Source organism: Callithrix jacchus, chromosome 14, assembly GCF_049354715.1.
Source record: "Callithrix jacchus isolate 240 chromosome 14, calJac240_pri, whole genome shotgun sequence".
Taxonomy (NCBI): domain Eukaryota; kingdom Metazoa; phylum Chordata; class Mammalia; order Primates; family Cebidae; genus Callithrix; species Callithrix jacchus.
The window spans coordinates 77,627,996-77,654,555 of record NC_133515.1 but is presented as its reverse complement, the minus strand read 5'-3'; the positions used below and the strand labels follow the sequence as shown (position 1 = coordinate 77,654,555).

The 26,560-nt window shown below is 39.8% G+C and overlaps 1 protein-coding gene and 1 non-coding gene across 6 annotated transcripts in view; one reads left to right on the top strand and one right to left on the bottom strand.

Moving 5' to 3' along the window:
- Positions 1–219: 219 nt before the first annotated feature.
- LOC118147551 (U6 spliceosomal RNA) lies at positions 220–322 on the bottom strand. Its single transcript, XR_004734003.1, has one exon. It is a non-coding gene; the product is annotated as a U6 spliceosomal RNA (small nuclear RNA).
- Positions 323–6,620: 6,298 nt separating this feature from the next.
- QPCT (glutaminyl-peptide cyclotransferase) overlaps positions 6,621–26,560 on the top strand; it is a 40,735-nt gene continuing 20,795 nt past the window's right edge. For 3 of the 5 annotated variants that reach the window (XM_008980855.5, XM_078349481.1, XM_008980854.4), the window contains exons 1-2: positions 6,621–7,080; positions 25,963–26,109. In XM_008980855.5, the coding sequence (XP_008979103.1) occupies positions 6,793–7,080; positions 25,963–26,109 (435 nt within the window). In that variant the 5' untranslated portion in view covers positions 6,621–6,792. Of the gene's footprint in view, positions 7,081–18,065; positions 18,288–25,962; positions 26,110–26,560 lie in introns of those variants that run through there. The other 2 variants (XM_078349482.1, XM_002757848.6) reach the window with 1 other exon arrangement.

Here is a 26,560-nt window from a genome sequence, read left to right as displayed (position 1 = left end):
ATTTTTAGTAGAGACAAGGTTTCGCCATATTGGCCAGACTGGTCTCGAACTCCTAACCTTGTGATCCATCCACCTCAGCCTCCCAAAATGCTGGAATTTCAGGCATGAGCCACTGTGTCCAGCCCACATATTTTTTCTCATGCAATTGTTACAAATGGCGATATAAATAAAACACTATAAATTCATCTTTTATTTATTTTATTATTTTATTTTTAAAATTTTAATATGGAACACTTAATGAATTTGCATGTCATCCTTGCACAGGGGCCATGCTAGTCTTCTCTGTATCGCTTTAGTGAGCACTAAAATTCACCTTTTAAAAGCGTAGAATTGACTGATTTTTAGTATATTCACAAAGTTATGCCACATCTCCACTACCTAAATTTCAGAACATCTTCCTCACCTCCAAAAAGAAATCTATTAAACAGACACTCCTCATTATCGCCATTAGTATCAGAGGCGGCAGACCCACCCTGTGGGTTCTGCCGGGAGCCCTCAGGCAAATACTCGCAGATGCTTGCTGTTGGAATCCCCTAAAAGGGCATGCATGGGAATGGTGAGTATGAAGGGATATTGGCAGGGCACCTGATGCATCTGCCTCGATGTCTGTCTTACAGATCTGCATCTCTGTCCTTGATCTCTTTCTATAAGCACCTGAATGTGCCGCAGAAAGACCACAAATTCAGTGTCCCTAATTGAATTAATCTTTTCCTTGTAACCTGTTCCTCTTCCTACATTTCCAATCTTAGTACATGCTACCACCATCCATTTATTGATCCAAGACAGAACCTACTAAGTTAGCCTAAGCTCTTTTCCCTTGTTCTTCAAATCTAACTGGTGACCAAGTCCCATCAATTTCATACCATCATGTTTCTTGTGTGGTATCTCCTTTCTTCTTTTCCACTGTTTCTTAGTTCACCAGCCCTCACCTGGTCCTCTGAAAGGATTATCTAAGGTTTCCTACCTCAAATATTCTCTTCGTTAATTTTAAGAATTGATAAATAATGTAATAGCTATCTCCCCTCTGCTACCTGGTAACTACTTCTGATATTCATTCACTTGAAGTTTCTCCTCTATGAGACCTTTCCTGTTTATTCCAGGTCATATGGGAATCATTATTCCTTTCTTTGTGCTCTAAGCATGCTCCTTCATAGCACCTGTGACACTGTATTGCACAAGTATATATCTTACTAACCACATGCTCCTGGAGAGCCAAGGCCATAGTTAATTTATCCATATCTCCATTGCAGAATGCCTTGCACGTTATTAATGGTCCACTGACATGGCTGAGTACTAGAGGTTTGGGAGTCATTGCATAGGGTAGAGAATGAAACTATGGGAAGGAATGAAATCTCCCTTAGGGAAGTCCAGGAGTAGGAATTATATTTATTGAGGTCCTACTATGCTGAAGGAAGTGGGACTTTAGGTTTGATTGTAGAGACTCTGTGCTTTTCACTAATGATATAAGGACTGAAGAAGGTCCATTCTATTTGGCAATTACAAGTTAATTTGTTAACTCTTGTGAGAGAAGTCAGGAGAAGATTGAGGGCCAAAGCCAGACTGCAGGGAATGGATGGGGTAATTTTTAGATGAGAAGAGGACATAGAGAGTACACTGGTGGTTTTCAGATTTTCAGATATCAATAACCAATAAATCTGTTGAAAAAACAGAGACTAATCCAGTTGCCAACTTCTTGTTTTACCAATTAAGAATGTTGAAGCCAAGCAACACGTCAGCATCACTAATCACTAGGGAAATGCAAATCGAAACCATAGTGAGATATCTCCTCACATTCCTAAGGATAGTTACTGCGAAAAAAAGACACAAAACAACAGGTGTTAGCGAAGATGTAGGGAAATTGAAACGTAGGCACTGTTGGTGGGAATGTGAAATGGCAGCCGCTATGGGATGGTGGTTCCTCAGAAAATCAAAAGTAGAATTACCATATGATTCAGCAATTCTACCTCTGGCTATATATCTAAAATAATTGAAAGCAGGATCCTGAAGATATATTTATACAGAAATGTCCATAGCAACATTATTAGGGATAGCTGAAAGATGGAAGCAACCCAAGTGCCCGTCCGTGGATGGTTGGATAAGGAAAATGTGGTATACGCATAAAGCAGAATATTTTTCAGCCTTAAGACGGAGGGAAATTCTGAGACATGCTATACCATGAGTGAACGTTGAAAATGTCATGTTAAGTGAAATAAGACAGTTTTAGAAAGACAAATACTGTATAATTCCACTTATGTGAGGTATGTACTTAGAATAGTCAAATTTGGCTGGGCATGGCAGCTCACACCTGTAATCCTAGCACTTTGGGAGGCTGAGGTGGGCGGATCACATGAGGTCAGGAGTTTGAGACCAGCCTGGCCAATATGTTGAAACCCCGTCTCTACGAAAATTACAAAAACGAGCCAGGTATGGTGGTGTGCACCTGTATTCCCAGCTACTGGGGAGGCTAAGGCATAGGAATCGTTTGAACCCGGGAGGCAGAGGTTGCAGTTAGTTAAGATCGTGCCACTGCACTCCAGCCTATGTAACAAAGTGAGTCTCTGTCTCAAAAAAAAAAAAAAAGTTGTTAACTTGCATGTAGTATTATTCATAGATATTTTACCACTTTATTGTGATACTTCAACTTTTAAAAACTACTTCAGTCAGATATATGGAGTTCATCACCTCGTGAGACAACCTGTTCCATTGTTAGGTTGCTAGATATGGAATAAAGTAAAAGATAGAACTTGGGCTTTGGAGTCAGGGAAACTAGTTAGAATCCTGTTTCTATCACTTTGCAGCTATATAGTCAAGGGCAAGCAATCACTTCTCTAAAATTCTGGGTTCTTTTCTGAAAAATAGAGTTAAACAGATCTCCTAGGATTGTTGCAAGAATTTAATGAAGTATCATATCTCACTTTATGTGTTTAGCATAAATAAAGGCTTACTTGTTAATTCCTTCAGTGATTTGCTATGAAAATTGCTAAAACTTACTGAGCACTTACTGTTAGCCAGGTGCTGTTACAGATAGTTTATACCCTGTAGCTCAATCCTTGCAATCTGTAAGGTTAAGAAATGCTTTTCATCCTCATTTTACATCTGCCCTCTGCAGTGATACCGAATAAAACCAATTCTCTTATTAACGCTTATTCGAGTATTTGAAAACCACTTATTCTATTTGGTTTTGTTAAGCACAGTTTTAGCACATGACATTGTTTTTACCTTTGCATGTGTGATTTTTAAAACAAATCATATAGCTCTGAAAGTGTTGACCATAGAAATAAACATAATATTGATGTAGGCTAAGTAATAAAGAGTATACAGATGGTTGCTGATGTGTTCTCTGTGTCCTAGGGCATTAGGTTTGCATTAGCTCTTTTAGTCACCCATAATATTAGCGGTTTGTATTAAACTTGTGCATTGATAAACACCTCTCATATAAACTGTTTCCAAGTTAGCATTTCCCCATTTCTATATTGCACATTTTGGGGAAACTAAATGCAAAGCTTTATGCTTTAAGTTTCACTTTAATGTTAGTTTATTTCTCCCAGATTCCTTTAACCAGAGGATTTTATGAGCATATTCTTTGTCTTTATTATTTCATAAATAGTGAAAAACAATATAAGGCTGAGGACAGCGTTCCAAGGCAGTTCCATAAAGACTTTGCTCATCGGAGCCGACATAGCGCAGCAAACTTAACTACACTAATATCCAGCCCACACTCAGATAACACACTTACAAAGATAGCATGGACACAGTCATCTTGGATACTGTGTTTTTCAGAATAAATGTTCTGTTGTTGTTTTTTCTGGGTTTGCTAATTGTGTGGTCTTGGGCAAGTACGTTCATCTCTGAACCTCTGTTTTCTCAACTATGTAATGGGTTGCTGTGAGGATTAATGAGTTAATACGTAAAGTGCTTAGAACAGTCTCTGGCAGATAGTAAGAGCTTAGTAAATGTAAGCTGTTATCAGTATTTTCCCAGGTGTAAATGTGTTTGACTAGGCATTATTATTATTTGAATTCCTGCTGACATCTAGTGATCATTACATTCTTCTCTAGTTCTTCACAAAGCATTTGCTTCATTATTTTATATTTGTAGTTTCTGAAATTTGCTTTCCTGCTTCTCTAGCCCCCAGAACTTGAAGCAGCTCTACAGATCTCCAGGCCATGATTATATTTGTCTTTTTGAGCTCTTTCTCCAGGATTATGGGAGTCAGCTTTGTGATTACATTTGCAAATTGCTTTAGTAGTATGGAATGGGTTGCATCTGGGCCCAGAGACTCAAACTCACATAAAGTAGTTACAGTCTCTTGGTCATGAGGCTCAGGTGTCAGTTTTCAGTGGCTTTCTGCAGTTTTCATTTAAAACTGTTGGAGAAGATAAGCAAAATACAAGTTGAGCCATCTGTCTTTCTGTGTGATTTCTCAACCTTAGCACCAGCCTCTGAGCAATGACTCTTAGTTCCTTGTTCTGTTGGAGAAATAGTGTGTTACGGTGGAGACAGCACTGAGTAGGAGAGTATGAACCTGGCTTCTAATTCCTGCTCCACCTGTTAATAGCCACGAGCTGCTGGGCAAGTTGCATTACCACGTTGTGTTTCGATTTTCTTGTCTACAAAAGAGATATTTACCCTGTTGACTTTCAAAGAGGTATCACAAGGTAAAGTATGTGAAACATATATAAACTATCAAATGTTGTGCATTATGTAAGATGGAATAATAATCATTTACTTGAAAGTAGCTATAAAAGCTTTTATCTTCAAGCAGATTTTTTTAAGTCTCAGTTTTTTTCCTGAGCGTTCCAATTCCTAATACTGTAGTTGTGTGCTTTTGCCCTTCTGTCATGTTCGTCCTAATTTAACCCATTAACTACTCTGCAGAGAGTACTCTGCAGCCACGCTGGATACTTCTTTCTCTCTGTTGGAATTATGTATGGGTATTTAGATGGAACTTAAAAGGAGCCATCAGTTACGAGCTGTTTCATGCCTAAGCCATGAGGGGGTCATACCTTTTTTTTTTTTTTTAACCTTTTTGAACTGTGCTTTCTTAAAAATTATGATAATTATATATATTTAACTATACCTACTGTTCTCTTTCTTTCTGTTAGAAATGCTTTGTGGTCTATAGCCCCATCACCCCAAATGTGCCTGATTTTGTCTGACCTTGGAAGCTAAGCAGTGTTGGGCCTAGTTAGGACTTGGATAGGAGAAATCCCTTATGTTGAGATCCCTTTCTCCTGTATTCCTGTTACAAGTATGTCAGCTTTCACACTTGTTGATCATTTAACTGTTCAGTATATCCCCTCTTGCTTCCTTAGCTTTCTGAAAGGAGTTTTTCAACAAAGCAAGTCAGGAGTCATATTTTGACAGGATTAGTATTTTATTTTATTTTATTATTTCTTTTTTTTTGAGAAGGAGTTTCGCTCTTGTTACCCAGGCTGAAGTGAAATAGCGTGATCTCGGCTCACCGCAACCTCTGCCTCCTGGGTTCAGGCAATTCTCCTGCCTCAGCCTCCCGAGTAGCTGGGAATACAGGCACGTGCCACCATGCCCAGCTAATTTTTTGTATTTTTAGTAGAGACGGGGTTTCACCATGTTGACCAGGATGGTCTGGATCTCTTGACTTCATGATCCACCCACTTCGGCCTCCCAAAGTGCTGGGATTACAGGCATGAGCCACTGCTCCCGGCCACAGGATTAGCATTTTAATATTAAAAAAAAGAATACTCTTATATTAGGAAAGTATTGTACATCTTTTGTGTGGGTGATATGTACTGTATGTCTGTGACAATGTCACTTTTGCTCTTTTTTGTCCCTTCGTTTTTGACATAATTCAGTCATGTAATTGTAAAATAAAAGTGTTGGGTCTTCATCAATTAAAAAATATAAAGTAGATTTTTAAAAAATGTTTAAAGTTTAAGTTTTAGGTGTCAGTGTAGAGTGCCAAGGATACTTTTTTATCTTCAGTGAAATTATACCTATAGTGAAAAAAGTCTTTGCTCTCTAGCCAAAAATGGCTACCCATTAAGCTTTATTAGTGAATTATAAGCACAGACCAGAAATTAATTTAAGTTACATTCTTATTTTTAAATTAATGTCAAATGAATACAAAATATTAAAAACCTTTAAAAAATTTTCTTCCAGGCTGACTACATATCAGAAAGCATCAATTTTCTTGATGAACCCATTCATCTGATGAAATATGCCTATACTATTTTAAAAAGCTTTGTACTTCATCATACAAAAGTTTCCCCACCTCCAGAATGAAAATGAGGACATTTGAGGAGGTGATTTAAGGTGTGGACATTTGAGAAGTGTCCTGTGGAATTAGTAAACCAAAGCAAAAGTACTGAATTTATTAATTCAAAACACTTTTTTTTAAACAAAGAGGATTTCATCTTGACAGAGAAACAACTTATATTCAATATGTATTTTCTGAAATTAAGGAGACTAGAACATACTGAAAGGAAAATAGATTCGTAAATAAGCTCCGTCAACTCTCTTCTGCTGAGGATAGCTTAGTGATATTAAATCCTTTACAAATCCCTGGCTGTCTTCCTACAGACAAGACTGTTTTTTGATGTGACTGATATCAAGAGAAGTAGGACCTTTTATGCATTCAACTCATTGATAAAACTTACCGTCATCGGCATGAGTGGCTTAAAAGAGGAAATGAAGAAGCTTTCAACTAAATCCAAAAGTGCAGTCATTTTCTTTACTGCTGTTATTTTTAAAACCTCTTCATAACCATTGAAAAAGAATTGACGACTATTTTAAAAGATTAAAGAAAGGCAGATGTCTGCAAATAATTCCCCTCCATCAGCCCAGAAGTCTGTATTATCTCCAGCTATTCCTGCTGTGCTTCCAACTGCTTCTCCGTGTTCAAGTCCTAAGATGGGACTCTCTGCCCGACTGTCTAATGGAAGCTTCAGAGCACCATCGCTCACTAACACCAGAGGCTCAGTGCATACAGTTTCATTTCTGCTGCAAATTGGCCTCACACGGGAGAGTGTTACCATTGAAGCCCAGGAACTGTCTTTATCTGCTGTCAAGGATCTTGTGTGCTCCATTGTTTATCAAAAGGTACTGTATTTGCTGTTAATGTCAGTAGTAAGTAATATTGTTGCTGATGCTTTCCTATAAATTACACATGTGCCAGTGAGTTAAGACATACTGATCCATCAATAATTTATTCTGAGTATTTTTGGAAGAGTTCTGATGCCTGTGACTGAGGCTAAAGTCTGAAATTTCAGTCTAGCTAATTGGAATTTATATTCCAGATTTAAAATACCTTTATTTGGCCCAGCGCATTGGCTTATGCCTGTAATCCCAGCACTTTGGGAGGTTGAGATGGGCTGATCACCTGAGGTCAGGAGTTTGAGACTAATCTGGCTAACATGGCGAAACCCCATCTCTATTAAAAATATAAAAACTAGCTGGGCATGGTGGTGCATGGCTGTAATCCCAGTTACTCAGGAGGCTGAGGGAGTATAATTGCTTGAACCTGGGAAGTCGAGGTTGCAGTGAGCCAATGTGGTGCCACTGCACTCCAGCCTGGGTGACAGAGAGAGACCCTATATATATATATTAAAAAAAAGTCACATTCACAGAGACAGAAAGTATAATGGTGGTTGCTTGAGGATGGGGGTAAGAAAACTGTAGTTATTGTTTAATGGGTACAGTTTCAGTTTGCCAGATGAGAATAATTCTAGAGCTGGATAGTAGTGATCGTTGCACAAAAATGTAAATGTGTTTAATGAACTGAATGTATTTAATGTTAAAATGGCCAATTTTATGTTGTATATATTTTACCACAATGAAACCAGAGAGTAAGACAATAAAAGACAAACCCAAGAATCTACAACCTATTATTCCCAAATATGGAGGAAGATTAAAGATCAGACTTTGATTAAATATAATTGCCTTATTAACAACATTTAAAAAATGTTCTCCTTTTGCAACAAACTGACCAAGCATAATCATGGACAGGCATTAATATGGAACTAGCATTTCGGAACTAATGGTGTAGATTACATTAAAAAATGGAAGGGAAGGGAAAGAGAGTAACAATTAAAGTAGGTATCAGGTTGAGGGAAGATCATTGTCTGCTTGTCGTTAGCCTACTGGTTAGGCTGTACATTATATACTGTAATGAATCAAATAGTTTGCCATATTTGATTCATATGTTGAATAATCATAAGGTATGGGTTTTTAGACACTTAATATTTTTCAAGAAATTATTACCAGGTGCCTGCCCATTAAGGATTATAGTATCGTAATTTTTACACCTGCAAAGGATATGCTAAAGATGTATGCATGTGTGTACTATAAAATAATAGTATTCTGTAGCTAGCTGCATAATTGAAGAAAGATTAACATGTAATTATAGCACACAGAGATGTCTTATAATTAGGCTATTTTCTATCCACTTTACCAGGTTTCCCTCATATTTTCAGTGCCTAAAAATCTCGAATAATAATTGTTACTGCATCCTTTATCTATGGCTTAATTTTTTTTTTTTTTTTGAGACAGAGTCTCACTCTAGCCCGGGCTGGAGTGCAGTGGTGCAATGTTGGCTTGCTATAGCCTCCATCTCCTGGGTTCAAATTATTCTCCTGCCTCAGCCTCCCGAGGAGCTGGGATTACAGGCATGCGCCACTATGCCCAGCTAATTTTTGAATTTTTAGTAGATGTATTTTTAACCATTTTGGCGACGCTGATCTCGAACTTCTGATCTCAAATGATCCGCCTGCCTAGGCCTCCCAAAGTGCTCGGATTACAGGCACAAGCCACCGTGCCTGGCCTATGGCTTAGTCTTAAATGTCATTCATTTCCTGTCTGAGTCATTAGTTTGTTTTTCTGATTGATGGTCATTTTCTCTAATCTAAGAATAGAATCAAAAGAAGAACAATTTGCCTTAGAGTGGAATGAAGATGTGCAGTTCTCTTATGGCCCTTCCTTTTTGCTTATGAAATTTCCTCTTGGCTCCCTTTTTAGAATTACTACTGTGCTTCTTCCTAATTGTAATACAGATCTAACATTGTTAGAAGAAAATTTTTTGGAGGACTAAACAAAGATATTACGAAAGGCAATGAATCAATCTCTTTCGTTCTCACAGATCTCTAAATTAGAACTTTAGTGTTCTGCATAATAGGTATGTGATTTACTGAGTGAGAACCATAAAAGATGAAGGTTTGGGCAGTAACAGAAGGGGATTAGTCTTACTAAAATTCTATGCTCAGTAATTTAAGCTTCTTTTTTAGGGAAATTTAGGTATATTCTTGGTTTGGTGCTGATCATCAGCTCTGTAGAAATGCTTTTCCAAACATTAAAATTGAAGATGGATTAGTTCATCTAATTTATTATAATCTCAACAATAGAGTATATATGAACTGTCGTGTTGGTAGGATTTTCTGTGACCACAATCTGTACTAAGTATTACTAAAACATTCAAAATACTTTGCAAATGTTTTCATATATAAAAATAAAACAAATAGCATAAATTCATTCTAAATTTAAGCAAAAATTAGATATTTATAGGAGCATATGTGATTTAGGGCGGAATTTGAGTTGTGGTGTTATGTTACAACTTTTCTTTTTTTTTTGAGACGGAGTTTCGCTCTTGTTACCCAGGCTGGAGTGAAATGGCGTGATCTCGGCTCACCGCTCCCCTCCTGGGAACAGGCAATTCTCCTGCCTCAGCCTCCTGAGTAGCTGGGACTACAGGCACGCGCCACCATGCCCAGCTAATTTTTTGTATCTTTAGTAGAGATGGGGTTTCACCATGTTGACCAGGATGGTCTCGATCTCTTGACCTCGTGATCCACCAACCTCGGCCTCCCAAAGTGCTGGGATTACAGGCGTGAGCCACCGCGCCCGGCACAACTTTCTATTATTATTGTTAATAGTGATGTGTGGCATAGCTAACCTGTTTTTTAAGTAACTGTTGCTATTTTCTGTGAATTTGTGTCAATTTTATTTGCTTTTTTAATGTTCTATTTTGGGACCCTGTGGAAAGAGGTTTTAGAGCCTTTCTTCCTCTTATTTGACACTGCTGGGTCTATCCTGAGTCTTAAAAGCAAACTTCGTATGTTTGTTTGCTGGGACTTGAAAATTACTCTTAGAATGATTGTTCTTTCATGAAAAGCTAGAAAGGGACTAATTAACAAGCACAATTCACAGTTAACATTATAAGATTGAGAGAAAGGGTGTTGTTTAAGTTGTCTGATAACAGTCTGTGTAGCCTGATCAGTAGGAGAATCTCACAATTTTATGTCTTTAAAACATGAATAAGTAGAATATAACACTTTAGAAAATCCACAAATGACCCCAAAGCAAAAGACAACTGAGTGCCATTGCCTTGACTTTAGATTATGTTACTTTACATTTTGGCATTTAATTTTTTTTTAAAAAAATTCCCTTTCACCCTCTAACAGATATGATATCAGATGCATGATTAAAGGAGACAAAAATATAAAAATGAATATTGTGCTTAAGATCTAGAGAAAAAATACTTTCAATCGTATCTGATTTTACCTTCAGTAAAAGCTTTCCCCTGCTTATTTAAAGTCAGATTTTAATAGCTACTTAGATTTTCTCCTCTGAAACTATAAACGCCTATAGGGTAGAGTAAAATTACACTGCCTGCAACGGAATCAGCTTTGCGTGACTGTGAACAGATTACTTAACCTTGTACCTTAACTTTTTAAAATCATTAACAATGAGGACAATAATAATATCTCTCATCGTACTTATTTATAAAATTAGGTCTTTAAAACATATTATTGACACACAACATCTCTGATCATATTTTTAACTTACACCATAAAAATGTAGTAACTCTGAATGAAAAATTCTTTAACAGCTTTTTACTTTTCATCTTCTATCATTCATATGTTGCAGAAGGCCAGGTGCAGTGGCTCATGCCTGTAATCCCAGCACTTTGGGAGACCAAGGTGGGTGGATTGCTTGAGGTCAGAAGATCGAGATCAGTCTGGCTAACCCTGTCTCTACTAAAAATACAAAAATTAGCCTGGTGTGGTGTTGTACTCACACCTGTAGTCCCAGCTACTTGAGAGGCCAAGGTGTGAGAATCACTTGAACGCTGGAGGTGGAGGTTACATTGAGCCAAGATTGTGCCACTGTGCTCCAGCCTGGCTGCAGAGCAAAAATCTGTCTCAAAAATATATATATATATACACATACACACACACACACACACACACACACACACACACACAGTCATATATAATGTATGTTATATATATATGAAATTGGTGCTTTATCTTATTTGATTCCACAAGATACAAAGAAATTAAACATTGATGACATTTTTTGAATAAAATGTCAACATATATGCTTCTATAAATATACAGACTTACACTAGATGTATAGCTACTTCCTGTAACAATCAGTTGTTTGTAATTTCACATCATAGTCAGTTTTGGTACTGTGTAGATCAGTGCTGTCTATTCTGTAAGCTGTAAAGAATGAATTTTGTCTTTGAGTCCTTATCTTTTGCTGGGCTTGGTTCAGAGCCCTGACATTGAAAAGTGGTTGACTTGAGGATTGGTAAGAAGAATTTACTTACAACAGTATAGGTTTGAAAAGGAAAGTTTTTCTAGATAGAAAGAACGCTGCAGAAGAGTGCAGCAGGGCACCTCAGCAAGAGAGGAATTGTGGCTTTTCTCTTAAGGGTGTTTATGAACCTTAAAGCGGAACTTAATGGTGATTTGGACCCTATTAGCCATGTAGGTCTTAATAAATGATTAAATTTGTAGGCATTTTGGTGCCTTGATGTCATCAAGGGTTGCACAATGAGTTTCAACATGCATACGATCCTGGAGACATATGGAAATTCTATTTACTTAGAAATTTTTGAGAAAGAAGCTTGGAACCAGATGCCTGCATTAGATAATGGGGAAGTTCAATCACTTCTAAATTCCTCAGACAAGGAGTTTTTCCCTCTGGATGGTTTGCTTGATGGTTACCACGTGACCTTTGCTCTCCTCATCTTTGATTCTACTTCTCCTCTCCTTAAGTGTGTTGAAATTTCTTACTAGAGATTCATTTCTTTGGATAGTGGAACACTTATGGTCTTCAGAGCCCTCAGAGAAAAACTGATCAAAAGCATGATAAGCTTGTAAAGAGATAAATTTTGTTTGAGGGGCATAATTAGTGTTGGTGAAAGGAATCAGGTTTATAGGGACTATTCCTCTTTCCTTCTTTGAGAGGACAGTGCATGTTATTCAATAGGACTGGGAAGTGAGAGGGCCAGAAAACCCGAGGAGAGGAACATTCTTTCCCTTTTCTTGCCACCTTGACCTGACCTCTGATCTGATGAAAGAAGTTGGGAATATTTACAGGAAATTTGGATTCCTGAGATTTCCAAGAAACACTAAAAATCTGACTCTGTACAGCAGAAGCAAATACTTTGATTTTTCACTCTGTTATTGGAAGAGGTGGTGGACAGATTCAAGCAAGGGTATAATGTAGGACTCTACATTCTTTGACTCTGAAAGGAACAAAACGCAGAGTGCTTCAGTACTAGGCTTGCATAGGGGCCAAAAAGTGGTGGGAAAGTTGGGGGATTTGAATTTAAGCTGCCTACTTCATAATTTGTCTAAGGCCGGGCCACTTTCCCAATCTTTTTTCCTGTTATCTTTAGGGCCTTACGAAATAATGCAACATGACTACTAACATTATTGTTAATCTGATTATATGATCTTTGCTAATGTATTTCTCAAAGTATGTGACTTAATGCAATGATTCTCAGCCCTGACTGCATGTTAAAATCACCTGGGGAGCTTTGAAGCAATCTGATGCTCAGACCATGCACCAGGCTAATCATATTAGAATCTCTGGGAGTGGAAGCCAGACATCACCTTTTTTTAAGAAAGGCTTTCTAGATAATTTCCATGTTTAGCTACAGTTGTAGGCATTGGTTTAATGTATTATCCTCTGTCTCTCTCATCTCTCTCAGGTAGAATGTTTTTAACATAGTGATTCTCAAATGTTTTGGTTTGAGGACTCCTTGCCTTAGTAACAGCAATTGAGGACCACAAGTAGCTTTCATTTATGTGGACTATGTCTATCAGTATTTGTGGTATTGAAAATTAGAACAGGTATTTTACAAACATTTATTTGTTCATTTAAAAAGAACAAAGTCATTGCATGTAAAGAAATACATTTTATAAAAAATAAGTATATTTTCTAAAATAAAAAGAGTTTCGTGAGAAGAATGGTATTTTAAAAATCTAATTTCTGACTTTTTAGATGACAACTGGATCTCCATATTTGCTTATGCATTTCCTCTGTTGTGATATATATTTTTGTTGAAGTATATGAAGAAAATTTGACCTCACACAGACATATAGTAGGCAAAAGGAAGAACATTTTAATAACCTCTTCAGATAATTGTGGATAATCTTCTTCATTATTATATCAAAACATAACAAATAATAGTGTCATAAAAGGTGCAACTTAAAGTCTGCATCTAAATACATGTTTTTATTCCATTACATTAAAATCCACTAGTCTCTCTTATACTTTGAATGGAACTTTTATTTGTGATTTTGTAACATGGTGAATTGAGCATTTGGAAAATATTGCTTCACTGAGTTATGCAGATATTCCAAATGTTGAGCATTTCATTATATATAATAAATAATCACATTTGTTAAAATCACCATTTTGTCATAAAAGTTGTTATATATCAGGAAACTGTCAAGCTTATGGTAGCAGATATAAGTTATCCAAAATTCCAATTTTCGCTTGAAAGATCCAATTTTATCACTGGCAACAAACAGTATCAGTTATTTTCCTTCAAGGCATAGGCACACTTTATTCATTTTCAACTGTCTGCCAAATATCCAAGTCTGAATAATCATAATTTATCAGTCATTGTTCTTTCAATTAAATTGTAATTTCATGAAAAAAGTAGTTAGTTCACTATGTCCCCCCCTCTCTCTTTCTCTCTCTCTCTCTTTTTCTTTTTTTACGACAGTCTCTGTCGCCTAGGCTGGAGTGCAGTGGTGCAATCTCCGCTCACTCTACACTCTTCTTCCTGGGTTCAAGCGATTCTCCTGCCTCAGCCTTTGGAGTAGCTGGGACTGCAGACATCCACCACCATGCCCAGTTAATTTTTGTATTGTTAGTAGAGTGGGGGGTTTCATCATTTTGGCCAGGCTGATCTTGAATTCTTGACCTCAAGTGATCCACCTGCTTTGTCCTCCCAAAGTATTGGGATTACAGGGGTGACCCTGTGCCTGGCCCACTATACTTCTCAAACAACAGTACAAATGCTTTTCCTTGAGACAATTGCCCTTTGGTGTGCAGCAGAAGTGCTTTATTTCTACCTCCCATTTTCCCATGTGAGTATAAAAAGCTGCATACTCTCAATTTATGCTTCCAGTTAAGATGGAACTGGATTTGTCATCCCACCTAAAATATATTAAAAAATGATATTTACAATGGATGATTAAAAAAATGTGACACACACACACACACACACATATACACACACACACCCTGGAATACTACCCAGTAATAAAAAATAATAAAATTGTGTCTTTTGCAGCAACATGGATAGAACTGGAGGCCATCATCTTTAGTGAAATAGCTCAAATATCACATGTTCTCATTTATAAATGGAAGCTAAATAATGTGTACACAATGACATGGAGAGCAGAATAATAGACATTGGAGACTTGGAAGGGTGGGAGGGTGGGAGTGATGAGAAATTACCTGATGGGTAAATGTATACTACATTTTCAGGTGATGCTTACACTAAAACCCAGACTTCACCACTATGCAATATATTCATGTACCAAAACTGAACCTGTACTCTCTAAATGTATAAAAGTTTTAAAAATGATGTTCAATTACTGGAAAAGGGGTATCACAGGAAAGTGGTGAAAAAAGGGGAAAGAAATGAGGTAAGCCTGATGTTTGCTCCAGCTTACTGCTTTGAGAGTTTCCAGGATGCAGTGTAGGTAGAAGGAATCCACATAGAGCTAGTGGTCTCCATGAGATGAAAAGACAGACTTGAGGAGCTAGATTTAAAATCTAGCAGGACAGATTATAGGAGGAGAGACAGCTTCAGAAGGCAGTAAAACAAGTTTTTTACTTGTCAATGACATTCTTAAATGAGACCGGCTCTTTTGTCTTTCTCTTCTTTTTTTGTCTTCGTGCATGGCTGTGAAAACTATGATGACTACACCTATGATTTTCCTCCCCAATAGTATAGTTTTGTGTCCTGTCTTGATAGTTGCTAAGGTGCCAGCATTTTTACCCATCATTGCTTTTGCGACATCAGTGGATATTCAACACAGTAGAAAAAGCGAATCTTGTTTTGGTATTATTATAAAAGTTGATTTGACTTTAGGCAGCCAAGAGGATCTTGGGGAATCCCCAGTCCGTGGACCACACTTTTGAAAACTGTTGTTTTAATAGAACCTTCTAGTCATTACTATTTCGGTCTAATGGCGTCACTTTAAAGGTGGGACTGGGTGTAGGAACATCCTGCCATGGCAGCTTCATGGAGAAAATCTGTTTTGGCAATATCGTCCTTCATTTCCTTCACATCACAGTATAAACTCTATATTATAATGGATGTGATAATTTCTCCACTTGAGAACAGTGTTAGCATCACTGTATATACAACACATTTTTTCCATGATGAAAAACAGGGCCTGAAACTTTAATTAAAATGGAAAAGTCCATAGGAAGAGTTTGAAGAAAGGAAAAGTTGAAGTAGGGAAAAAATAGCAGATATAAGGGATTTCTAAAAGTTTCCCAAACGATGGAAGAGAGAAAAGAATGAGCAAAGGAAAGGAGAAAGATATTTAGTGTGTAAGATACGAGAAAAGATATGAATAAGGAATGAAGGGATACGTATATAGTGGCATTGGATTTGTAGGTTTGTAGAAAGTTGTCAGAAAAGTCCACATATATTAAAAAAAAAAATCACTGAAATCAGTTTCACTAGCTATGTGAAATGTTTTAGATTTGTACCAGTTACATTACATGAACCCGCCTGTGGTGGATATAGGAGATGCGTGGCCCAGATCTGCCTCCAGGGAAGAACCCTGCTCCAGCTGTTGGAGGCCAGCTGGCTGACAGCCTCTAGCAGTCCAGCTCTTTTGGCTGCAAAGCTGCTTGCAGGAAATCACTCCATGGAGGTCCAGAGATAAGGCCCCAGCCATTCTGGCCCACTATGGAAGAACTTTGACAGTCTTTTTCAGCTTCAGGGCTCCCGTGGGGTTGGATGAGGTTGTTGGACCCACTTTGCTTCTAACTTCTCCCTCTGTTCCCTCCTGTTCCCCCTTCTTCCTCCCACAGGGGTTTGTCCCAAGGGCACTCCCTAGTACACATCCTGCATGTTAAACTCTTGTCTCAGAGTCTGCTTCCTGTAGATACCAAACTGTAAGAACATCTTATTGGCTTCAATATAACCAAAATTGGAGAATGTTAGGAAACATGAAAGCATCATCACGTTATGTGCAAACAGTTTAGCTTGTTTCCATATTTCTTGTTTTTTGTATTTTTAGTGGAGACAGGGTTTCTCTGTATTGGTCAGGCTGGTCTCGAACTCCCGACCTCAGGTGATCCACCCGCCTTGGCCTCCCAAAGTGCTGGGTTTACAGGCGTGAGCCACTGCGCCTTGGCTCCATGTTCTCTTTCTTATAGGAACCATATTGTGAAAAGACACAAAGGTAATAGGGTAAGAAAAACAAATAGGCTCGTTATTACCCAGCCACTCAGGAAATGCATTATTTCAAGGTTGACCCAGGCAGCAAGAGAGGAAATATATTGGGGAATGTGACAGTGGTTTGGTTCTGAATCTGGAGCCAATAGAAAGTTCTGAAGGGGTCTGTCTGATGATCAGAACTGTCCATGGATGTAATAAAGGTGTATTTAATTTTATTTAAGGCTGGAGATCTAAATTGTCACTCAAAACTCTCAGACATGAATAGGGTTAACAAATCTGAACATCAGAAGAGGAGTTATTTGCATCCTGTCTTCCCCTGTAGCTCCAGAGGAGGGCAGAACAGTGTATTTCCAGGCAAGCCCTCTCTTTAAAAACTCATAGCCAAGACTGGAAAGACGGAGTGAGTGGGTGGGCCTTCTGGCAGCTTCCTTACCTTCAAATCTTTGCTCTCTGGGAAATAGTTCTGCTTCAGTGTCCTCGTTCTGATTTTTCTGGGAACTAAATGTTACTGGGGGATGACTCAGGGCAGGCTAAGTCCTGATCCTCATTGTGGAAGCAAAAGAGGCTAAAAGAGGTGAAAGTCATTGTCCTGACAACTTGGACCAGAAGCCTACAGACAAAACTGAAATGTTTTCCTGCCCTAGGATTATCTGGATAACAATGACCTTTGATGTTACAAAGTAAATAAAATTGTGTTTGGCTTTTCCTTTTAGGGGCATGCCCTGGAGAAGATGACTGCCTTCAGAGCTGCTGTGAATATTTCAGATGTCATTATTTTAGATAATTACCTTGACCATCCTTTTCAATTTTAGAGTATGATGGTCTGTCTCCTGTGAGGCAAGGCAACTATTAGTGAGAAAAAAGAGAAAAGGCAAAGATGAGCTGTCATACTTTCCTTGTAGGTTCCAGTCCAGGCTTTCTATTGGCGGGGCAGGGTGGGGTCTCAGTTTCCCTGTCTATAAAATGAGATTAGTGGGTTAAATACGGGAAGGTTGGAAAAGCACCTAGGACGGTGCCTGCTGCCATATTGAGCAGATGTCGATTCCCTGTCCACTCCTTTAGGAGCTCTGGGAAACACTTTATAACTCCTGAGGGTCTGGTGAACCCTTCCTCCCTTTCAGTACCCTGTTTTGGCATTGCAGATGGTAAAAAGGCTCTTCCGTGTCTCTTCCTTCCTTCCTTTCCTCCTCTCCAAAAGAAGGAAGTGGCCGCCTTTGTTCGCTTGGATGCCAAGCGGAAGCTTGTGTCTGTCACCCAAGGTGGCCCAGCCCTGGGGTTTGCGAAGGTCCGCGGTAGGAGGGCTGCGGCCAGCGTGGTGCGGCGGGAGGCGATCCGGAGGCGATGGGAGGGCGGGCGCAGTCGACCCAAGGGTGGAGAAGAGGGAAGGCGAAGGACGCGCGTTCCCGGGCTCGTGACCGCCAGCGGCTCCGGGAACCCGCGCGCAGACAGTCTTGGAGAGATGGCAGGCAGCGGGGACCGGCGCGTCGTGGGCACCTTCCACCTGCTGCTGCTGGTGGCTGCCCTGTCCTTGGCACCCCGGGGGGTCAGTCCGAGTGCCGCAGCCTGGCCGGAGGAGAAGGTGAGGGGCTGCTGCTTTGTAGTTGTACTTGAGCGGCTCCGGTCTGGTGCAGGGACCCCGGCCAGCCTACCTAGGCAGAGTGGGAGGTGGGGCAGGGCCGCGGTCCCCAGCCCAAGTACCTGCGCCCGACCCGGGGCCCAGAGGAGTCGGGGCTCTGCGTCCTCTCCAGGGTATCTCGGCCAGCCCGGGGCTGCTCTGGAGACGCCAGGGGGCCTGGGTGATGTCACTGGCCTCCCCTGGGCTGCAGTCTGATTGAGGGGGCCGATAGGCACAGGAAGTGTGTCGCGCCAGCGGCGGCTGAATGGGGAGGAGAGGGCGCATCGTGGCGCCGCCGCCCACTCAGGACCCGCGAGGCCAGTGGAGCCGGCGCTCCAGGGCCACCAGGGTACGGGGCGTGCCTGAGGGTGTGCCCACAGCTCCCCTGCTGCTTCATCCAAGGATGCTGCTGGGGTGCCGAAGTGTCCCTGCAGTCTCAGGACAGATGTGTGTTGATGGTTTTAGATTTTTAAGATGAGCTATTTGGAAGGAAGGACCTTCACTGGAGTCCCACTTTCTTTCAAAATCCCCCCCTTTTTTTCCCCTTAAAAGAGGATACCTGCTATTTTCAGAGAAAATGGATCTAGTTGTGGGTAGAAATCGCATGAGGAACTTAGGATAAAAGTGATTTGCAAATTCCCTCCGTATGAAATATGTGGGTTCACAATTACTTCCTTTTCTTGGGTAACAGTTTTGAAATCATGAAATTGCTAAGGGATTGTGCAAATGTTAATGATATTAGACCAAAATAGTATGTTATAGAGATACTAAGAAAAGCATTGAAGTAAAGCGATATAAACTTTGACAGTGTAATTGAGCAAATCTTTTACACACTAGAATATGCTTGCATTTACTCAAATGTTTGAAATATAGGGCACATTGGTGAATGCCCAGTCTCACCCAGCTACATGCATGTGTATATGAATCGCCCATTTCAGTTCTTCAGATCTAATGTAATCACCACTCGGGGGTCACAACAGGCCGTACTTAGACATAGAGACGACAGGATACAGGGAACTTGGTGGGAATGAGGGAAGTCTGCAACATAAGAATAACTTTATTATAAGAAAAACAACTTCCCATAGGGGCCATGAAGAAGAACCTGGAACTACAGAAAAAAATCCTCTCCCTTTTCACTTCACGGTGAATACCTTCCCTGTCAGAAATCGGGAAGAGAATGTTACAAACTGGAATATGGAGGCACACCAAATGTGTCTTTGTGATACATCTAAATGGAAGGGAATAAATGAGATGGAAACTGAACAAACCACTCTGAAAAGATCATTTGTCCATGTGTGTAGGCAGGGGTTATTTGTGGGTGGGGAAAGGTACTGTGATTCTTCAAATAATTTAAAATTTAACTTTTGAGAAACATCTTTCAAAGTGTGAATGTCTTTTATATTTTAAGAAGCTTCTGATCACTGTTCCGCTGAGAAACTGAATGCTTGCAAATCATTGTAAGCAAATGACAATCAGCCATCATGTTTCCCAATTTCTAGCTTCCTCCCCCTTTTCTATAGGCCTTCATGAAGTCTTGCAGCCTGGGTGATGAATCGGTCCACACTAAAATACATGTCTTCTTACTTTTTATGATGTTTAACTATTTTAATCATATGAAGTATGCCCTTGGTACACTGGTCTGGCAACAGGTGAGGTGTGGTAAAGAAAGCATCGAATTTGAAATCCATTTCCTTCATTTTGGAATAAAGATGTGTCTCTTTCAGTAGCTTTGAATATGTAAAAGCAGATCAACTCTAGTTTCTGGTTGCATTCAAAGACTATGATTTGATGATATATTTGGAATCTATAAACAATTTTTCCATAGTAACAGTATTATAAATTGTTAAACTCCCAGGTGGGCACACACATGTGTGTTTAGAGGCATTGGCATCTGGGTACATTCATCCTCAATTAATGGATGAGGAAACTTGACCACTGTAACCCTAGTGAATCGAAGAGCTAGGATTTGGCTTAGGTCCTGATCTCTCCTTTCCTCTTCTATGCTTTTCTAATGGGCGTTGAGTACTGGCTGATGTACCTGGAACAGTGCCCAGGTAGTGCCAGAGTGTGGGGCTAGCAGAGAAGGTGGAGGGCCACCAGATGAAGAGCTTGTTCTCCCTTTCTGGGTCAGGGTAGACCCTAAATGACATTCCAAAACAGGTAGTTTGTTTTTGGTGCCTTCTCTTCCGACACCCCCTATTGTCTCCTTTCCTTGATCTCCTTCATGCAGCTTAAAAGTCATCATTATTCTGGGTGTTGATCCATATTCCAGAGTTACTTCTTCTAAACCTTCCCCAGACCTCTTGGTCACCAGCCCTATTCCTTTAATACAGACCCATTCCTTTAGTACATTCATTGTCAGCCAGCTGTTAAACAGAATCTCATTAAATCATTCCTCCTTAAGTACGAACGACTGATGGCTTTCGAAGGGCTTCATATGTTCTTAAAAAAATTAGCTCCAGGCCAGGCGCGGTGCCTCACGCCTGTAATCCCAGCACTTTGGGAGGCTGAAGCGGGTGGATCACAAGGTCAAGAAATCGAGACCATCCTGGTCAACATGGTGAAACCCTGTCTCTACTACAAATACAAAAAATTAGCCGGACATGGTGGCGCATGCCTGCAATCCCAGCTACTCAGGAGGCTGAGGCAGGATAATTGCCTGAACCCAGGAGGTGGAGGTTGCGGTGAGCTGAGATCGTGTCATTGCACTCTAGCCTGGGTAACAAGAGCGAAACTCCGTCTCAAAAAAAAAAAAAAAAAAAAAAAAAATTAGCTCCAATAAACTAAAAAGCATGGCTTCTATTGAAGTCTTCTAACTATAAAGTTGATACGTGCTCATTTTAGAAAACTTGGAAAATACAGAAAAATACACTAGAAACAAAACTAATGTCACCCATAATTTCACTATTAAGAAATAATTGCTATAAAACATTTACCAAAATGGTGTTTTTATTTCTATTCATCTGTGTGTGTGTGTGTGTGTGTGTGTGTGTGTGTGTGAGAGTTGTTCCATTCTAATGGAAACAAAATGGAGGCTCTAAGGGAGGGGCATGGAAGTCAGGCAGCGGGCTGGGTGTTGGTAAAGAGGGAAAGACAAATGTCATTTTTGGAGCCTTACGATCTAGTAGGTAAGTACTAGGAGATCCATTTTACAGATATGGACTGTTTCCTACTTGCAGCTAATAAGTGAGGAAGCTGGGATTTGACCCTGAGTTGCTGTGGTTAAAGCTTGCAATGGTCTGCTTTTAAGTAGAGGGTTGCTTGCATTTAGAAAAAAGACAAATGCTGTCTTATTCAGTTCCCAACTATTCCCCCACTGAATTTTTAATATCAGTGGCATCTGACACACAGAAGGAGTTCAATACATGCTGACTGAGTTAACTTTGCAGACAGACAGAGGTGTTAATCTGAGAATTGCCTGGGAGACACTCATATAGAATAGAAACAGGACTTGCACTGGCTGCATTTCTGTAATTATCTCCCTTTAATTCAATGTTTTGGAACCTCAAAACCCTTTGCAAACTGGGCCAACTCTATCAATTATGTAATTAAAACCTTCTTTGGCCTGGCACTGCATTATTAGCCTAGAGGGCATGCTTCAGGATATCTGGTTCACACTTTTAGCTGAAAGATTCTTGTCACTCAGAGCAGACTTATTGTCCTTTCTGTCTGGATGAAAAGACAAGGCAGTGGCTGTAACAGAGCTTCATTCCTCTGAGAACACCTGTACTGATAGAAAATTTGTCTAAGTGCCTTTTAACTGAGATAAACCTACAACAAATTGGGGTTTGCATTTACCACTGTGTTCAACACTGTTTCGCTTGAGTGAATTTCCTCCTGCCGAACTCACTGTTTGTATCTAGCTTTCTCCTCTTACTCATTCATCTCATCTCCACCCAAATCCACATATTTATTGAGTTCTGAGAATAAGACTCCTTAAACATTGAATGCATGCTATTTACATTGAAAAAGTGAAATGCTTTTCCATACAGGGCTTTAATGAATAGAAGACTTAAGTAACTGACCGAGTGTAGTTGGTTGTTTCTTCTTCTCTGTCCTTCACTTACTGGGAAGCTTTTGACTCTGATTTCACAGGGGCATCTTTGCCCCAGAGGGGCAAAGAGAGTCAGGGTTCTTTACTGAAGTATGTTAATTAAATGGTTGAGCCCAGAAGATTGAGGAGCAAACACATGTAAGTCTCTAGATTCATGAGCATCAATAGGCCTGGTCTGTCTGCTGGACTTACCCTTTAGTTATCCATTAAGCATTTTTTTAGTGCTATTTGCCAACTAGGTTTCATCCACAGTGTCTCTTATAGTTAGAGATGGTTGGGGGAGGGGCGTTTATTTTATTTCTATTTTTTCTTAAATATCTTAAGAGCTCTTTCAAGCCTCTAGAAACTACCCATTTAAACACAAGTGATTTTGTTTCACTGTTGACATGGAGTGAAAGCTTCTGTCCACAGTGACCAGGTGGGCTTTGGGATAGAGTAATGGACAGTAAATAGACAAGGAGCCACTGGTCAAGCCGCCTTTGACACAACACTTGGTTGCCATAGGGACTTCTTGGGTCAACCCAGCTCTTTATCATCAGAAGCATCCACTGTCAGGAATTCGAAAAGAGCAAAGCCCAGTAACATTGAACCACAGCACTTCCTGGTCATTGCAGCAGGTAGCCACCTGTCTCTTCTGTGTTTATGCTTGCTTCTGCATTCAACAAATTTGCTATTTACAATGGCAGAAAAATGCCCACATTATTATTATATAAATACATTCTTAGCAAAGATAATTTTAGAAAGATAGTTCATCTGTTGATTGCTTATTTGATTAATTTGCCCAATAGTTATCAAATGCTCAAGATGAACCAGGCGCTATGTGCCCTGTGTGGGAGAGAGTGGTGAACAACAGAAAGAGAGGGAGTTCCAGCCCTTATGGACCTGATGTCTTGTATGAAAGACAGACATTAAACAAACACACAAAGAAGTGGCCTCCAAGCTGCAAGCTGAAGTGAGCAGGAGTTAGCCAGGTGAAAAGGAAGGGAAACAGCTTGTAAGGCAGAAGGCACCGCAGAGCCAAAGCCTCATGGGGGCAGAACCTCAGAGCACTTGGAGCCTGGCCAAATGCCAGGGTGACCAAAGCATGGTGAGCAAGGGTGAGGGGGGAGACCAGACAGGCTTCTGTTGCCTGGGTTGAGTAATAATTAACTATGGACGTCTTCTGACCTCTTGCCTCCATTTTCTTCTTTTCCCTTCACACATTTCTATTGCTTCATCTTCCAGCTTCAGCTTTCTTTTTTCAACTGCTGTTTGGGAGCTGGCATGAGGACTTAGATCCTGGAGGTACCAAGGGATTTAAAGGTTGCACTGACAAATTTACTAAGGAAATATATTTAAAAATGTCCTTCCAGTAAACAAACACAAATTTTCTGATGTTCAGGAACAGTATCAATATTGAGGAGTAAACTGGAAGCACATAAATGAGACAGTGAGGTTGATTAAAACTAGCAAGGGATTGGAAATCCACAGACTGGGGTCTTTTTGTGGATTTACCTGTAACTCTTCTGCAACCTTAGGAAGTCAACTGTTTTCTATGAATCTCAGTTTCCACTGATATAAATGAAGGAGGTTGGAAACTAGAGCATCTCTAAGTGGCTTTTCCAGCTTTAAAATTCATTCTGTGCCTCTTTAGTGTTTGATAGAAGGAAATAATAAAACATCGAATGTTTACTATAGCAGTTTACATGTTAGCTCACTTAATTCTAGTTACCCTAGGTTGCAGATGTTATTCCCTTTGTTTTACAGATGAGGAAATTGAGTCTTAATGAGGTTCAGTAACTTGGAAAGAGTTAGAGCTAATGGGTGGTGGGATGCTGAGTTGAGAGGCTGAGTTGAGAGGGTCTGTCTGATCTACAGCCCATGCTCTTTGTGTGGTAGTACCAGAAAGTAAACAGCTATCTTAGTGTGTAAATGAGTATACGTGATTAGGCAATAAGCATTCTCTAAGCCCAGTTTCACACCAGTAACAGGGACTGGTTCATATGGAATAAAAGTACTTGCATGACTATGTAAACATATTCAACTAATGCTGATCCTGGAACTATAAAATAGGCCTCCCCTAATTTCTATTTTGCCTTCCAAATAATTCAATATTCTTATGTTATCCTTATCTTTTCCCTTAGGAAAGGATGTCATCTGATCAATTATTCTCTTCCTGTTGAAGAGGAGTAACACATTCCATTATTAAGTACCTGATAAACATGTAATGAATGAATGGTTCATCATTAGCATTATCATAAGAATATATAGTATGTGTGAAGTTATCCAAAATACAAATTTGAATGTTATGTGAGCTTTAATGGAATTTAAAAATAATTTTAATTGAAGTTAAAAAGTTTACTATTTAGTTGGCTATAGACTCACCAAACGTGGGCTGAAAGGAATTGCAACAGTCATCAGAGTTGGCAGTGTCTGGTAGAAATAATGACCCAGCTACTCTGGAAGCTGAGGTGGGAGGATTGCTTGAGTCCGGGAGGTGGAGATTGCAGTGAGCCGAGATTGCACCACTGTACCCCAGCCTGGGTGACAGAAGAAACCCCAACTTCAAAAAACAAATTATAAAAGATACATATGTAATTTTAATTTTTCTAGTAGATACATTAAAAAGTAAAAAAAAGTAACATTAATTTTAATAATATACTTCATTTAACCTAACATATTAAAAATTACCATTTCAACATGTAATTATTATAAAATTTTGAATTAGGCTCACTTGAAATTCGAGGACCCCTTAATTTGTGGCAAATCTATAAAGTCTTCCATGAGCACTCTTCCTCTAAACTGTGTAAGATTTACTTAGGGTAACAGTTGGGTTTTTAAAATATTTAAAAAAAAAATTTTTTTTTTTGAGACGGAGTTTCACTCTTGTTACTCAGGCAGTAGTACAATGGTGCGATCTCAGCTCACTGCAACCTCCGCCTCCTGGGTTCAGGCAATTCTCCTGCCTCAGCCTCCTGAGTAGCTGGGATTACAGGCACGCGCCACCATGCCCAGCTAATTTTTTTGTATTTTTTAGTAGAGACGGGGTTTCCCCATGTTGACCAGGATGATCTTGATCTCTTGACCTCGTGATCCACTGCCTCCACCTCCCAAAGTACTGGGATTACAGGCTTGAGCCACCGTGCCCGGCCTATTTTTAAAATTTTTGTCTCCTTCTGTTGCCCAGGCTGTAGAGCTCACCAACACTGCTCACTGCAGCCCCTACCTCCTGGGCTCAAGCAAGCAATCCTGCCACCCCAGTCTCTTGAGTAGCTGTAAGGATGGACATGTACCATGTTCCCCCATGCCTAGCTATTTTTTTTATTTTTTGTATAGACAAACTCTCATTATGTTGCCAGGGCTGGTTTCAAACTCCTGGGCTCAGGTAGTCCTCTTGGCTCAGCCTCCCAGAGTGTTGGGATTACAGGCTTGAGCCACCATGCCTGGCCCTAAGAGCCCAATTTTAAAATTGAGTATCTTAATTTACCTGATTTGACATAAAATTCTTCCTTCTTTTGAAGTTTTAAGCAATTAATTGCAAATATGTCAGAGTCTTAAACTTACTATGAAATGATAGCCAGTTAAACAATTTTATTTAATCCTCAGAATTATCACCAACCAGCAATTTTGAATTCATCGGCTCTTCAGCAAATTGCAGAGGGCACCAGTATCTCTGAAATGTGGCAAAATGACTTACGGCCGTTGCTGATAGAGCGATATCCGGGATCGCCTGGAAGCTATGCTGTTCGCCAGGTGAGAACATGGGACACAAACCTCAAGGTTGTGAATACTTTGTCTTCCCATGAGGGATAATGTTATGGCTCAAGTTCTGAGGTGTCTAATATTCAGATCTGTCATCACCTTATTCACCAAATAGGCAACCAAGAAAAATCAAATGACTGATAGTACCCGTCTGTTTTGAATTAAGTGGTGCATGTTAATGTCAATAGTTTAGGTGTGAAATCTCTGTCTGGGGTACAACATTACACAGCCCTTAACTCTTGATCCTTCAGTAACACACCCCGAGGCTCCCAACCAAGTTTTCTTGAATCCTAAACAATCAACAGCAACAGTCTTAGGGAGTCCTTCTTTAAGGTTCTGGGCCAAGAGAATCATTGTACTGTCAGGTTATCACTCGCCTTAGGGAAATTGTGTTGTCCCTGGAGGGAGAGTTAAGGCTGGTGATAAGCTACTTTCCTCCAGG